General features: G+C 35.4%; 4 protein-coding genes across 4 annotated transcripts; 2 read left to right on the forward strand and 2 right to left on the reverse strand.

Moving 5' to 3' along the window:
• Nucleotides 122–1,014, forward strand: LOC104713042 (transcription factor MYB122-like; the record flags this gene model as incomplete). Its single annotated transcript, XM_010430074.2, has 1 exon — nucleotides 122–1,014. A coding segment is annotated over one exon (735 nt), but the record flags the coding sequence as incomplete, so codon positions are not given.
• LOC104713043 (cytosolic sulfotransferase 18-like) lies at nucleotides 3,051–4,379 on the forward strand. The gene has a single exon (XM_010430075.1). It carries the CDS (start codon nucleotides 3,144–3,146, stop codon nucleotides 4,179–4,181), a length of 1,038 nt encoding a protein of 345 aa, XP_010428377.1. The 5' UTR covers nucleotides 3,051–3,143; the 3' UTR covers nucleotides 4,182–4,379.
• LOC104713044 (cytosolic sulfotransferase 16) lies at nucleotides 4,452–5,703 on the reverse strand. The gene has a single exon (XM_010430076.2). The coding sequence runs from the start codon at nucleotides 5,600–5,602 to the stop codon at nucleotides 4,589–4,591; it is 1,014 nt and encodes a 337-aa protein (XP_010428378.1). The 5' UTR covers nucleotides 5,603–5,703; the 3' UTR covers nucleotides 4,452–4,588.
• On the reverse strand, nucleotides 8,215–10,090 carry LOC104713045 (cytochrome P450 78A5-like). Its single transcript, XM_010430078.2, has 2 exons — nucleotides 9,037–10,090; nucleotides 8,215–8,940 (listed from the first exon to the last, which is right to left on the reverse strand). The coding sequence occupies exons 1-2, from the start codon at nucleotides 10,039–10,041 to the stop codon at nucleotides 8,329–8,331; spliced, it is 1,617 nt and encodes a 538-aa protein (XP_010428380.1). The 5' UTR covers nucleotides 10,042–10,090; the 3' UTR covers nucleotides 8,215–8,328.

Raw genomic sequence — 12,312 nt, forward strand, 5'->3', positions numbered from 1 at the left:
TTTTTTTTTTTTTTTTTTTTTTTTTTTTTTTTTTTTTTTAACTCTATACTCTATAATAATAATAAAAACAATATCCCCTTAATGATCCTCACAAAATGTGTGACAGTGTGAGATGCTATAACGACCTTTTGGTATACACACATTTGCTAATAAAGAATATGTTTTACTGATCAGATGGTCGGCCATAGCTCGTAGGTTACCAGGAAGAACAGACAATGAGATCAAGAACCATTGGAACACTCACATCAAGAAACGTCTGGTCAAGAAAGGTATCGATCCGTTGACCCACAAATCCCTTATCGATGGTGCCGGTAAATCATCTGACCATCCCGAGACGCCACGGGAGAACACCAGCGTTCATCAGGAGGAAGATGATCATAAGTCAAAAGACAATAAGTCATCATCAAGATCATCAGCTCGGTTCTTAAACAGAGTAGCTAACAGATTTGGTCAGAGAATAAACCAGAGTGTTCTGTCTGATATTATTGGAAGTGGTAGCTTACTTGCTAGTCACACTACTCCTACTATAAGTGCTTCCGAATGTGAAAGGTCAACGAGTTCTTCGTCCACACCAACCTCTTCGAATATCCTCACTGACCAAAGCATAAATGTTGATGGAACATCTTTGTCCTCTTCCACGTGCTCTGACTCCTCCGATATCTTCTTGTATGACGATATCTTCAGTGACATTGAAGATATGACGAGGTTTTCATCAAGATTTTCTAGTAATGTTGTATCTCACGATGGTGAAGAGTTCTTGATGTTGGATGGGTCTTTTTTGGAGAACACATCGTTCATGAGGGAACTTACAATGATTCTTCAAGAGGATAAAATGGAGACGACGTCGATTTACTGATAGCCACGTTTAACGAAGTTGCTGACTCCTTAAGGGATAGACCTATTTTGGATGAGTAAATAAATGTCGAGAAATTATTTTTCTATATAATGATGATGATGATGATGAAAATTGGCAAGTAAATCAATTAGGGAGTTTGATTTGCTTTGGTTTTCTTAGATTCAATATTTCAATCTTTGCTTTGTAGATTCAATAACTTAGGTAGGATCGGATTTGCTTACTTGCACGGTACCATTGTTCGTTTTTGGGGGATATGCTAGACCTATCCGTGCAAAGAGAAAAAAAAAAAAAAAAAAAAAACCTACATATCCTTGCATGCGAATGAAACCATGCTGTGAGAAAGTGAAACACTACGTTAAACTATTGAATGCAAATGGAATGTGTTACTTAATTATCCTCCATGAGCTAGGTTGATCCGTTGATGTTATGATTTCACATTACATATAAGTGTATAACATACAAGAAAAGTTTTCCCGAACTGATTGGTTTAATTTGATCAATTAGTTTTGTGTTTGATCATGTATTCAGTACACTACGTACTTTTTTTTAGGGGGTATCATACTATATTGCGTGCTTAGCTTAACCAATCTCCTATATATCTTTGTTTCTGTTCTTACCAATGATCGTTTGTTATGCCCCAAACAACTATTTATGGTACATATATATAGCAGCCATATAGGTTATTATTCATCTCCCAAATCTTCTGTATAAATTTTAAAGGAAACGAATAAAGAATAACCAATATTTTTTTAACTGTTTAGAAGAAAATCTTTTATTAGATAGATCTGATAATCGAAAACGAACTTGTTTCTAAGAGATACAGTCTATGATCTACTGAACTATCATACATGAAAATAACCGAAAGAGTTCGGATTTAAGAAGAAAATAACATGTTGCTTCATGCTTGTTGCATATTGATTGATGTCATGTGGGGTGAAGATGGAAGCTGATCACAACAAATTGTTGAAGAAAAGTCGAAGCATCAAGCAGTCTATGGCAATTGTCAGTGGACACGTGTGTCTGTCAGTGTGTGAGTGTGTCTCTCCTGACTTTTCAATGATCCATGCCGTAATTTTGTTTTTTTCTGTTAAAATCCATGACGCAACGTAATTTTTCCAACTTAAGATATGTAAAATAATGGACTCAACGTTTGCATAATTAATTATTTCATAAAATAACTTTCAACATTGGCTTCTTTCCACTTGATATTTTATGGGCTTATTTAAAAGCTAATTATTATTTTTTTCAGACAGTACAGAAAAAAACATAAAAAAAAAAATAATATAATTTACATTATACGCTTTCCTAAAGTTATGATTGGTTCCATTCCTCGTTCAAACTCGAGTTCAGACAGTAATCAATCATAATGAAATATTATAAACTAATAAGTGTATGCAAAATAAACAATTAAAAAAAGGTGATTTTGCTTTTTGAAAGTGAAATCACCATCAAGTGCCCTATGCTACTCTGAACCTTCCTCAACAGTCAACAGAATGATTCTACTTCTTCGTTGTATCTTTTTGTCGCACTTGATTAATTACCAACCAACAAAATTGTCTACTCAAACTCGCAAGAGCCGGTAAAGTAGAGATTTCAATATGGATTGTAATCAGCTATGTTCATATAATGATATCGATTAATTATTTTGTTTTATTAAAATAGTTTATGCGGACAAGTTAAACTAAACTGACTAACCGAAAACTCTATATGATACAAAATGAATTTGTATAAATGGTGGACCTAACGTGTTGCAAGCAGATCAATTTGTATAATAGTATAATATATGTTATGGTCTCACAAAGCTACACGCGGCATGTCTTGGGCTTATGTTGTGTGATATGAACACCAATAATATAAGATGAAACCATGGCTAAAGCATGCAACAGATAAGTATGATGAACCTTATGGGACAGGTACTTATTAAACATGAGAAACTATTATTTGCAAGATTACATCACAGCTTATGACACTTAAATAGATTGTTTTTTCATCTAAGTCGTTAAGAAAGTAAATATCACATATACTTTAAGCAGGCTGTGCAATTACAGATTAACAAAATTATGTATTTAAGTTAATTATATACTCTTTTGAGTGTTTTTTTTTTTTTGTCTACTTTAAGCATGTGCGCACCAAACCAACAACCTGCAATCACATAATAACACGTGGGTAAAAAATAGCTTTCATTACTAAAGCCAATCTGATCTTTGTCCAAACACAGACCATCATCACTCTATCATCTCCCACAGAACTCAGCACAAGTCTTTGAGATCATCTTTCTCTATCCCCGATGGAATCAGAAACCCTAACCGCCGTGGCGACCGTACCGAACCATGAAGAGACCAAGATAGAATCAACAGAGTTTGAGAAGAATCAGGAGCGGTACCAAGCCCTAATCTCCACGTTTCCTCACGAGAAAGGCTGGAGAGAGAAAGAGCCCCTGATCGAGTATGGTGGTTACTGGTGGCTACAGCCTCTCCTCGAAGGTTGTATTCACGCTCAAGAGTTCTTTCAAGCGCGACCAAGTGACTTCCTAGTCTGTAGCTACCCAAAGACAGGTACCACTTGGCTCAAAGCCTTAACTTTCGCCATCGCCAACCGATCCCACTTCGACGATTCCTCAAACCCTCTCCTGAAACGTAACCCTCACGAGTTTGTTCCTTACATTGAGATCGACTTCCCTTTGTTCCCTGACGTAGATGTCCTCAAGGACAAAGGAAACACTCTTTTTTCGACTCATGTCCCATACGAGTTGTTACCTGAGTCGGTTGTGAAATCGGGTTGCAAGATGGTTTACATCTGGAGAGAGCCAAAGGACACTTTCATCTCCATGTGGACTTTCATTCACAAGGAAAGGACAGATCTTGGACCTGTCAGCAATCTTGAGGAGTCTTTTGACATGTACTGTCGTGGTCTGTGTGCGTACGGTCCTTACCTTGATCATGTCCTGGCGTATTGGAAAGCTTACCAACAACATCCAGATCGGATTTTGTTCCTCAACTACGAGACTATGAGAGCTGATCCTTTGCCGTACGTGAAGACTCTGGCTGAGTTTATGGGGTATGGATTCACTGCTGAGGAAGAGGAGAAAGGTGTTGTTGAGAAAGTGGTGAGTCTTTGCAGCTTCGAGACATTGAAGAATCTTGAAGCTAACAAAGGAGAGAAAGACAGAGAAGATCGTCCTGCTGTTTATGCGAATAGCGCGTATTTCAGGAAAGGAAAGGTGGGAGATTGGACTAATTATCTTAGTCCAGAGATGGCAGCTCGTATCGATGGCATAATGGAAGATAAATTTAAGGGCACCGGTTTGCTTGAGCATGGTAAGTGACTGGTTATTGTTGATTCCTAACAATGACTGATCCTTACATGCTTTGTTCACAGCAGAAGTTTTCTTTTGAGTCTATAATGCAATAAGTTATGTATTGAGAGAATAAACGTTTGTTATGCTGTTTATCATCATTGTAGAGTCAGCTGTAACCGGAGCCAAATTGTATTTGGATTTCAAAAATTGCCTTCTTTCTATCTATTTTTCTCCGTGATCATACAAATGGAATCTGGTTTTTGCATGCCAACTTAAGTATTTAGAATCATATATTGAAGGATCTTTCTCTTGTTATTAAAAAGATGATACAAACAACAATGAAAACACATAACCAAACAGAGCAAAACAGAGCATCCTCTGTTCCGCTGCACCAAAATAACAAAAGGACTAGAAGAAAATCAAAGGTAACACATTCAGCTATCATGTTGAAGTAAGCCAGTATCTTTGAACTTCTCCTCAACCAAACCATCGATACGAGCAGCCATCTCCGGAGTAAGATAGTTCGCCCAATCTCCAACCTTTCCTTTCCTAAAATACGCGCTATTCGCATAAACAGCAGGACGATCCTCTCTTTCTTTATCTCCTTTGTTAGCTTCAAGATTCTTCAACGTCTCAAAGCTGCAAAGACTCACCACTTTCTCAGCAACACCTTTCTCCTCTTCTTCAGCAGTGAAGCCATAACCCATGAACTCAGCCAACCTCTTCACAAACGGCAAAGGATTAGCTTTCATGGTCTCATACCTAAGGAACAAAATCCTATCCGGGTTCTCTTGGTAAGCTTTCCAGTAACCTAAAACATGATCCAGGTAAGGACCGTACACAGATAAACCTTTACAAAACATATCAAAGCTCTCGTCAAGACTCGCTAATTGACCTTCTTGTGACTTCTCCTTGTGTAAGAAAGTCCACATGGAGATGAAAGTGTCTTTTGGGTCTCTCCATATGTAAACCATTTTGCAACCCGAGTTCACAATGGAATCGGGTAACGACCCGTTAGGGATATGGGTAGAGAAAAGCGGGTTCTTTCTGTCCTGAAGAACATCAACGGTTGGGTAAAACGCGAAGTCGATCTCAACGTAAGGCACGAACTCGTGAGGGTTACGTTTGAGAAGCGGGTTTGTAGCGTCGTCGAAACGAGAACGGTTCACGATGGCGTAAGTTAAGGCTTTGAGCCAAGTCGTACCGGTTTTTGGGTAGCTACAGACGAGGAAATCAGTGGGTCGTGCTTCGAAATGGTCTTTAGCGTGAAAAAGACCTTCGAGGAGACATTCTTGCCACCAGTGTCCACCATATTGTGTTAAGATCTCATCGGGTCTCCAGCCTTTGCTCTTTGGAAGTGTAGCGATGAGAGCTTGGTACTTCTTCTGTGTTTTTTCGAACTCTGTGAGTTCAGCTTGGGATCCGTTCTGGGTCGTCTTTGATTCCATTGCATGCGGATGAGATCGAGTTATAGAACTAGAGAGAGGATAAATCGGGAAGCTTTGTTAAGTGTTGTAGAAGATGGACTGAGATTCTTGAGAGATGAGAAAAAGGGTTTTATAATAGAAGCTTGGGAGTTGGGAAGATTTAGGTAGGTGATAATGATGGCTCGATAAGGGTCAACATCAGTTGAATTAAAATTATAGGATTTAGTTGTTTATTAAAAAGTAATCTTGTAAATTAAAATTCCGTCTTGAGATGTTAAAATTGATTTTTGTTTTTATTGTTGCAAGTTATATGGTGGTAAACTTTATATTCACTAAAGTAGATTATATATAATTGTATGTACCAATGAAAGTCTTTAATAAAAATAAAAATATATAAAAAAGGTAAGCAAGTGTATAAATCTTTTTGCAATGAGAGAAAAGTGATTGTTGTTTTATTGGTACTAAGAGCATAACCCTTGGTAATACTCTCAAATTGGGGTCTCAAATAACATTTTAATATTAAAAAAATATTTAACATAAAATTTATTTGTTTTAAAAAAATTAACCAATCAAAAGATGACTTTCAATGAAAAAGAGGTTAGAGAGTGTCTGGGCAGAGACCCTGAATCTCTCTCTCTTCTCAACTTTTAATTATTTTTTGTTTTTTATTGTCTTGACACCCATCAAAAGATGACCATTGAGAATGCTCTAAAAAGGTCACGTTTTAGAAATGGAAGTTAACAGGTAGAGATGTTTAGTTCTCTAGCTCCGTATTTGAGTTCGGAGCAGGTAGAGAAGAGAGGCTTGGTTGGTCTGGCTGCCTATCCCTTAAAACTATGTATCTTAAATCTAAATTTGATAATCCAAATCCAAAGTATTTTTGAACAAGTAAAATTTTTGTGGTATTTTTGGGAAAAAACTTAAAGTATGTTATTTTGAGAAATTTCTCTTTAGTTTTTGGGATTATTTAAATTTATGTTTAGTTTAATTTTATTTTTCTTTCTAAGTTTCAGGAAAGGATAAAAATTGAGAAAATAATGAACTTAAATGAATTTTTGATTAATTTTTAATAATGATATTATAGTTTTATTTAAAATTAGTTGTACATATAGTAAAATTATTACGTAAGAGATTAAAAAATATGTAATAAATATATTTAAGATATATATAATATCAGTTTTTCAAATATGAAATAATATTATTTTCCATTTTTCTTGACTAATTATGTTTTATTAATATTTAATTATTTTTAATACTAATTAAGATATTAATTTGATATAATGACATATTATTTTGTTATGAAAATACGTATTAGGAATGAATGATAGAATTAAATCTATGATATAATCTACAATTAAATTGTGTAGTAAGATAGAGAACATGAAATTCTCTTCTTCTTCTTTTTTTGCGCAGACATGAACTCTAAATCCAACTTTTTTTAATAACCATTACCAAAATAAAATATAAAATTAATATTTAGAATACTACTTAAAATTTAACATAGATTCTTTTTACCAATCCCAATCGTAACCTATTTAGAGAGTAAATTAGAAACAATAATATTAACCGTAAATATGAATATTTAAACACAAATTTTAAAAAGGATCTTCTACGACGATTCACATTTCTCTAATCTCTATGACTCAAGATATGTTGCAAGAAAAACGGAAAAATGCGATCAATTATATGGAGGCCACGACCCATATATATATATTTAATTCATTTAAATAATTTTATATTTATTTAATAGTAATTTAATATATGTTTATCAAGTGTGATTTAAAAAGAAAAGTCGTTATACAAATTTTTAATATCTTACTTGCTTACTTTAGATTTTATATGGATCTAAAAATACTTAGAACACATAATGATTTAGAATTCTACAACAAAGATGAACTTTTCTCTTGTCAATTTTGATTTTTTTGGTTAGTCCGATTAGGCATCTAATTTAATATAAATTTTAGTATTATTAAACATATGAAATGATTAAATGAGAAATCTACATCCAGTGATAAAATAAAAATAATAAGGTTCTTAATTTAATACCTTATTGCACTTGAAAACTAAAGCATTTTTGTTAAGAATAGCTATTAGTTCACTTAATTACATATTTACAACTCAAAACGGGTGGCCGTTAAAAATTATTATCATTATTAAATAATCATCAGCACAACCTTTCTTATTCATCTCTTCATTTGTTTGGTCGATTATGTACATATTTTACCCAACTTGGTTGGTATTAAGCACTTAGGGAAAAAATACTATGGAAATTAGGTTCTTTGATTGTTGGTTAGGAATATATATATTATAAAGTAATCACGAATGTTCATTTTTTTAGTTTGATATTTCTATGTACCAAGAAAATGTGGAGCTAAGTAAAATAGTTAGAATAAAAAGTCTAAGAGTCGCTTGTGACCAAAGTTCGGAGATGCCATACAGGACGACGACTCAGTCTATCGTGTCACACGACTTTCCGTCGATGAAGTTAACTGAAGAAAAGAAAATGTCACTTTAGCATTTTTTTTTAGTATTCATGATTAACTAACATAATTTAGAAATGAAATCTTAGTCATTTGAATTTTTACATATCATACCCGCGGTACAACTATTATTTCGATGTGGTGACAAAAAGAGTTAAAAAAAAAACGTCACTAATTAAAGACATCTCACATGAAAATCAACAAACCAAGACAAATCCAGAGATATAAAGTTGCATAATTTATGATAGTCTATGAAACCCTAGGTACTTAGACCCTAGGGAATGCCATGCACACGAGAGTGTTCTTCATCTCCAAAGAGAGCTTCAAGGTCTCGCTCAAATCCACTTCCCCACATGAGACCCATTTGAAGCTTCCTAGCAGCTGAGCTAGCCATAGCTCCACGGTGGCTAAACCCATCGATTTGCCGGGGCAGACCCTACGTCCAGCACCGAAGGGCGCGAGCCGCAGATCTGACCCCATGATGGGGAAGTTAGCACTTTCTTTCACACCAAGAAACCTCTCTGGTTTATACTCATGAGCTTTCGGCCAGACCTTTTCATCGTGGGTTATAGCCCACATGTTAACCATCGCGGTGGTTCCAGCGGGGATAAAGTGGGTCCCGATCTGAGTGTCGTGAATAGAGAGACGAGCCCATGAGAGGAGAGGACCTGGTGGGTGCATCCTTAGGGTTTCCTTGACAATGGCACGAATGTATGGAAGCTTGGACAGGTCTGAGTCAGAGACTTGACGACCCGAATCACCTATGATAGCATCTATCTCGGCCTGCGCCTTGGCTTGAATGTCAGGGTGAAGAACCATCCTCGCAAGGATCCATTCCAATAGAATCGCTACCGTGTCTGTTCCTCTAAAAATCATTTCCTATACAAAAAAAAAGTACAAAAACAAATGTTAGATTATGTTAACTACTCCTTAACCCAAAGCTGTATATGCATATATATATACTCGTATTCATACCCAAAGGACGGCGATCATATCGGAATCAGAAAGCTTGTTGTTGCCGTGAATGCCAAGTAAGACATCGACAAAGTCATCATCATAAGTGCTCTCTTCTTGATTATCACGAAGAGACCTCTTTGATTTGTGGTCGTTGATTATCTTACCAACGAACACATTCACTTTACAGACCAAACTACGGCATCTTCTCCTCACACCTTGTAAATCCAACCATCTCATTCCAGGGAAATGATCACTCCAGTTGAAGATTCCGAGAAGCTCATAGCCTTCGGACACCAAATGCTCCAACTCATTGCTCTCTTTTGAGTAGACAAAACCGTCGTTGAAGTTGTATGTTTTACCGAAAACGCTAGACATCACGTTGTTGAGTGATCCAAAATGCAGAATCTTTTTTATCTGCACTTCTCCATAAGTTTCCATTGCGTTCTTGATCTCTCTGACCATGTTTTGCCCAATTTTTTGGCGGGATTCGCCTAAACCGGAGATTCTCTTGGGGCTGAAGAGATGGGTTGAAGAGATTCTCCTCAGTTCTCTCCAGTAATCACCGAAGGGAGCAAACCCCATGGCTCTATAAAAGAGAAGCTCGTAAGCCGACTCTTTCACGGGTCGGTCTGCGAAAACAGAGCTATTCAGAAGCTCTTTCGCGGTCTCCGGCTCGCTGGTTATCACAAACCGGGTCGACCCGACGGAAAACGCCATGAGAGCTTTTGCTTTGCAAGTGTCAGCAATATCGGCGAGGATTCTCTGTGTCAATGCATTGTTGATGAAAGCCAAGAGGAGGCCAATGATGGGGAGACCAGACGGGCCGGGAATAGCGGCCGGTCCGGTTTTTGAGTAAGGTCGGGTATGGAAACGAACTTTGTAGAGTGCCCAAGCAAAGCCACCTGGAGTCAACCAGAAAACGAAAAGGGAGATGAAGAGGAAAACGCTGAGGCAAAGCTCGAGACTCAGAAATGGAGAAGGTCCAGATCGAGAAACGAAGGAAAGGAATGTATCAATAGCCATTTTCTTGAAGAAGAAATTAGGGTTTTTCTTAAGCAGTTAAGCTAGTGAGTCAAAGAGAAGAAACTGTTTGATGATGATACGGCAGAGTGAGACTGTGTCTTTTATAATGGTCGAATATAACTAGGGTTAGATCGATTAATAATTAATTAATTATATTTTATTTAGTAAAGTTCCAGTCAGGCATACTTTAACTAACCATGGTTAAAACTTAAGTAAGACTCATTGGAAAGATACAATACAACTTGCACCGCTTATTTTTTCCTTTGAAATTGATGGAGTTGTTGCCCTTTCGTTGCATGGTTTATACATGTTTGATGTTTCGACTTGTCATGCAAATTTGATCCATTATTGTACCTACATCTTTTTTATTTTATAAGTGTACCTATAATTTTTTTTCATTAGAATACTCGATAACAATGGTTAGAACATACTCCCTCCGTTTATTTTTACTTGTCGTTCTAGATTTAATTTGTTTCATATTACTTGTCGTTTTGTATTTACGATGCAACTTTATGAATCAAATTTTCAGTTTTACCTCTAACTTTTAGCTTATTAATTATTTCTATCAAATGAACTAGTGTATTAGCGAAGGGTAAAACAGAAATTTTAAATGTTTTCTTAATATATGTGATCACCTAGAACGACAAGTAATATAAAATGGAGGGTGTAATAGTTTTGGTCAAGTTTATTACAAATAGATACTTTGGTTATTCTTTCATAATTTAATATTCTTTATTGTTTGTACTAATTCCTACCTGCCAGTCGATAAAATCTTACAGATACCAATAACTATGTCGGATGAAATATCAAAATATATTTTCAGTTTTTGTTTGTTAAAAGTAACACTATCAATGATCGATTTTAAAAGTAACACAAATTAGCACAAACCACTATATAACCTACATTGAATTGGTTGTTGTCCAATGTTATCAAGAACTACTAATGATAAATCTTTTCTTTTTGATAAAGCATGTAAGAAAATATTTGATAAAACTATATGTCGCGAATTTGTAGAAAAAACATTTTCTTTTGCGTAATGAAAGTCGGTTACCCATGACATCGTGAAAAGGGAAAATGTCTATAAACATAAAGTAAAAAATAATTTGTAGGAAGCTATATGATAATTGATAGTTTTGTAATGTCATGTGGTCGGTTAAATTTTATAAAGAGGTTTTGACTGCAATGTGAATGAGTTATATAGGGTTGGCAACCTAGTTGGACTTGGAAAAAAAGTGAAAACTATAGGTGAACAGGCTATAAATCTAAAACTATTTTCATATCTTGATGTACATAGTAGTATCATATATATGTCGGTGTGTTCCGAGTTCCGACCATCTCATAAATCTATGAAAAAATGTATCTTAGCCATATATATAGCTCACTAATTAGATTCCGCGTGTGTATACTATGTAAAATTGTTGAATAATACTAATATATATAGATCTTAGTTAAATAAAGACCTATAAATATGAACGTATGGACGTTATTTCAACCTAGATATTCCATTGGGGAATCCACCGAAATTAATAATGAATGAAATCGTTAACCAACAAGATGGATTTGCTTCCCTTTGACCCAACAAAAAAGTCACTGTTTCCTCATTGTCTCTTAAAAACGCACATGAGTCGACAGTGTCGGTCCTTCCATGCAAACTTATTGTATATTTTAATACTAACTTGTAAACCCGGGGGATGGAGATCGGTCCTTGGACTAATTTGTATATGTGTTGGACAGGATAAAAATGTTAAAACGAGTATATATATTTTCTTAGGTCCGTTATATTGTTCATTTTGATTAATTAAGGGTTGTGTAATACTATTGTATCTTTATAGCCTTATAGGAATATAAATATCAGTTTAGACGTTGATGAGCTAAAAATCAACTAATTATTGATGAGATATTATTCTAGCCTCGGATATCATACAGTCCGGCTTCAGTCAGGGTATGGTGTGGATCCATATGAAAAAATTGGATGGTTTATCATAGTTACTAAAAACTACTAGTCTACTATTTCGGTTTTTACATTAAGTATGTTTTATCGATGGTGTTAATCTGATGATGCACAACATTGTTTTCATGAAATGCATAGCTAAGGGTTATTGAGTCAAAATACTGGCCACTAAAACATTTATTATAGGCTTAATTAAATCATATTATTCATATAATATTAGCTTGTTTGGATGATAAATATTGATATACTGTATACATAATCATCAATTACGTCACGAAACATAGTAATATGGTGGCCATGGGTGATGCAGGGTATCGACC

The sequence above is a fragment of the Camelina sativa genome, chromosome 9, assembly GCF_000633955.1.
Source record: "Camelina sativa cultivar DH55 chromosome 9, Cs, whole genome shotgun sequence".
NCBI lineage: Eukaryota > Viridiplantae > Streptophyta > Magnoliopsida > Brassicales > Brassicaceae > Camelina > Camelina sativa.

Excerpts from the sequence above, each read along its gene's own strand:
- LOC104713043 (XM_010430075.1), top strand. The coding sequence starts at position 3,144 with ATGGAATCAGAAACCCTAACCGCCGTGGCGACCGTACCGAACCATGAA.
- LOC104713044 (XM_010430076.2), bottom strand. The coding sequence starts at position 5,602 with ATGGAATCAAAGACGACCCAGAACGGATCCCAAGCTGAACTCACAGAG.
- LOC104713045 (XM_010430078.2), bottom strand. The coding sequence starts at position 10,041 with ATGGCTATTGATACATTCCTTTCCTTCGTTTCTCGATCTGGACCTTCT. Across the intron at positions 8,941-9,036 it reads ATATGATCGCCGTCCTTTGG|GAAATGATTTTTAGAGGAAC; the intron begins GTATGAATACGA and ends TTTTTTGTATAG.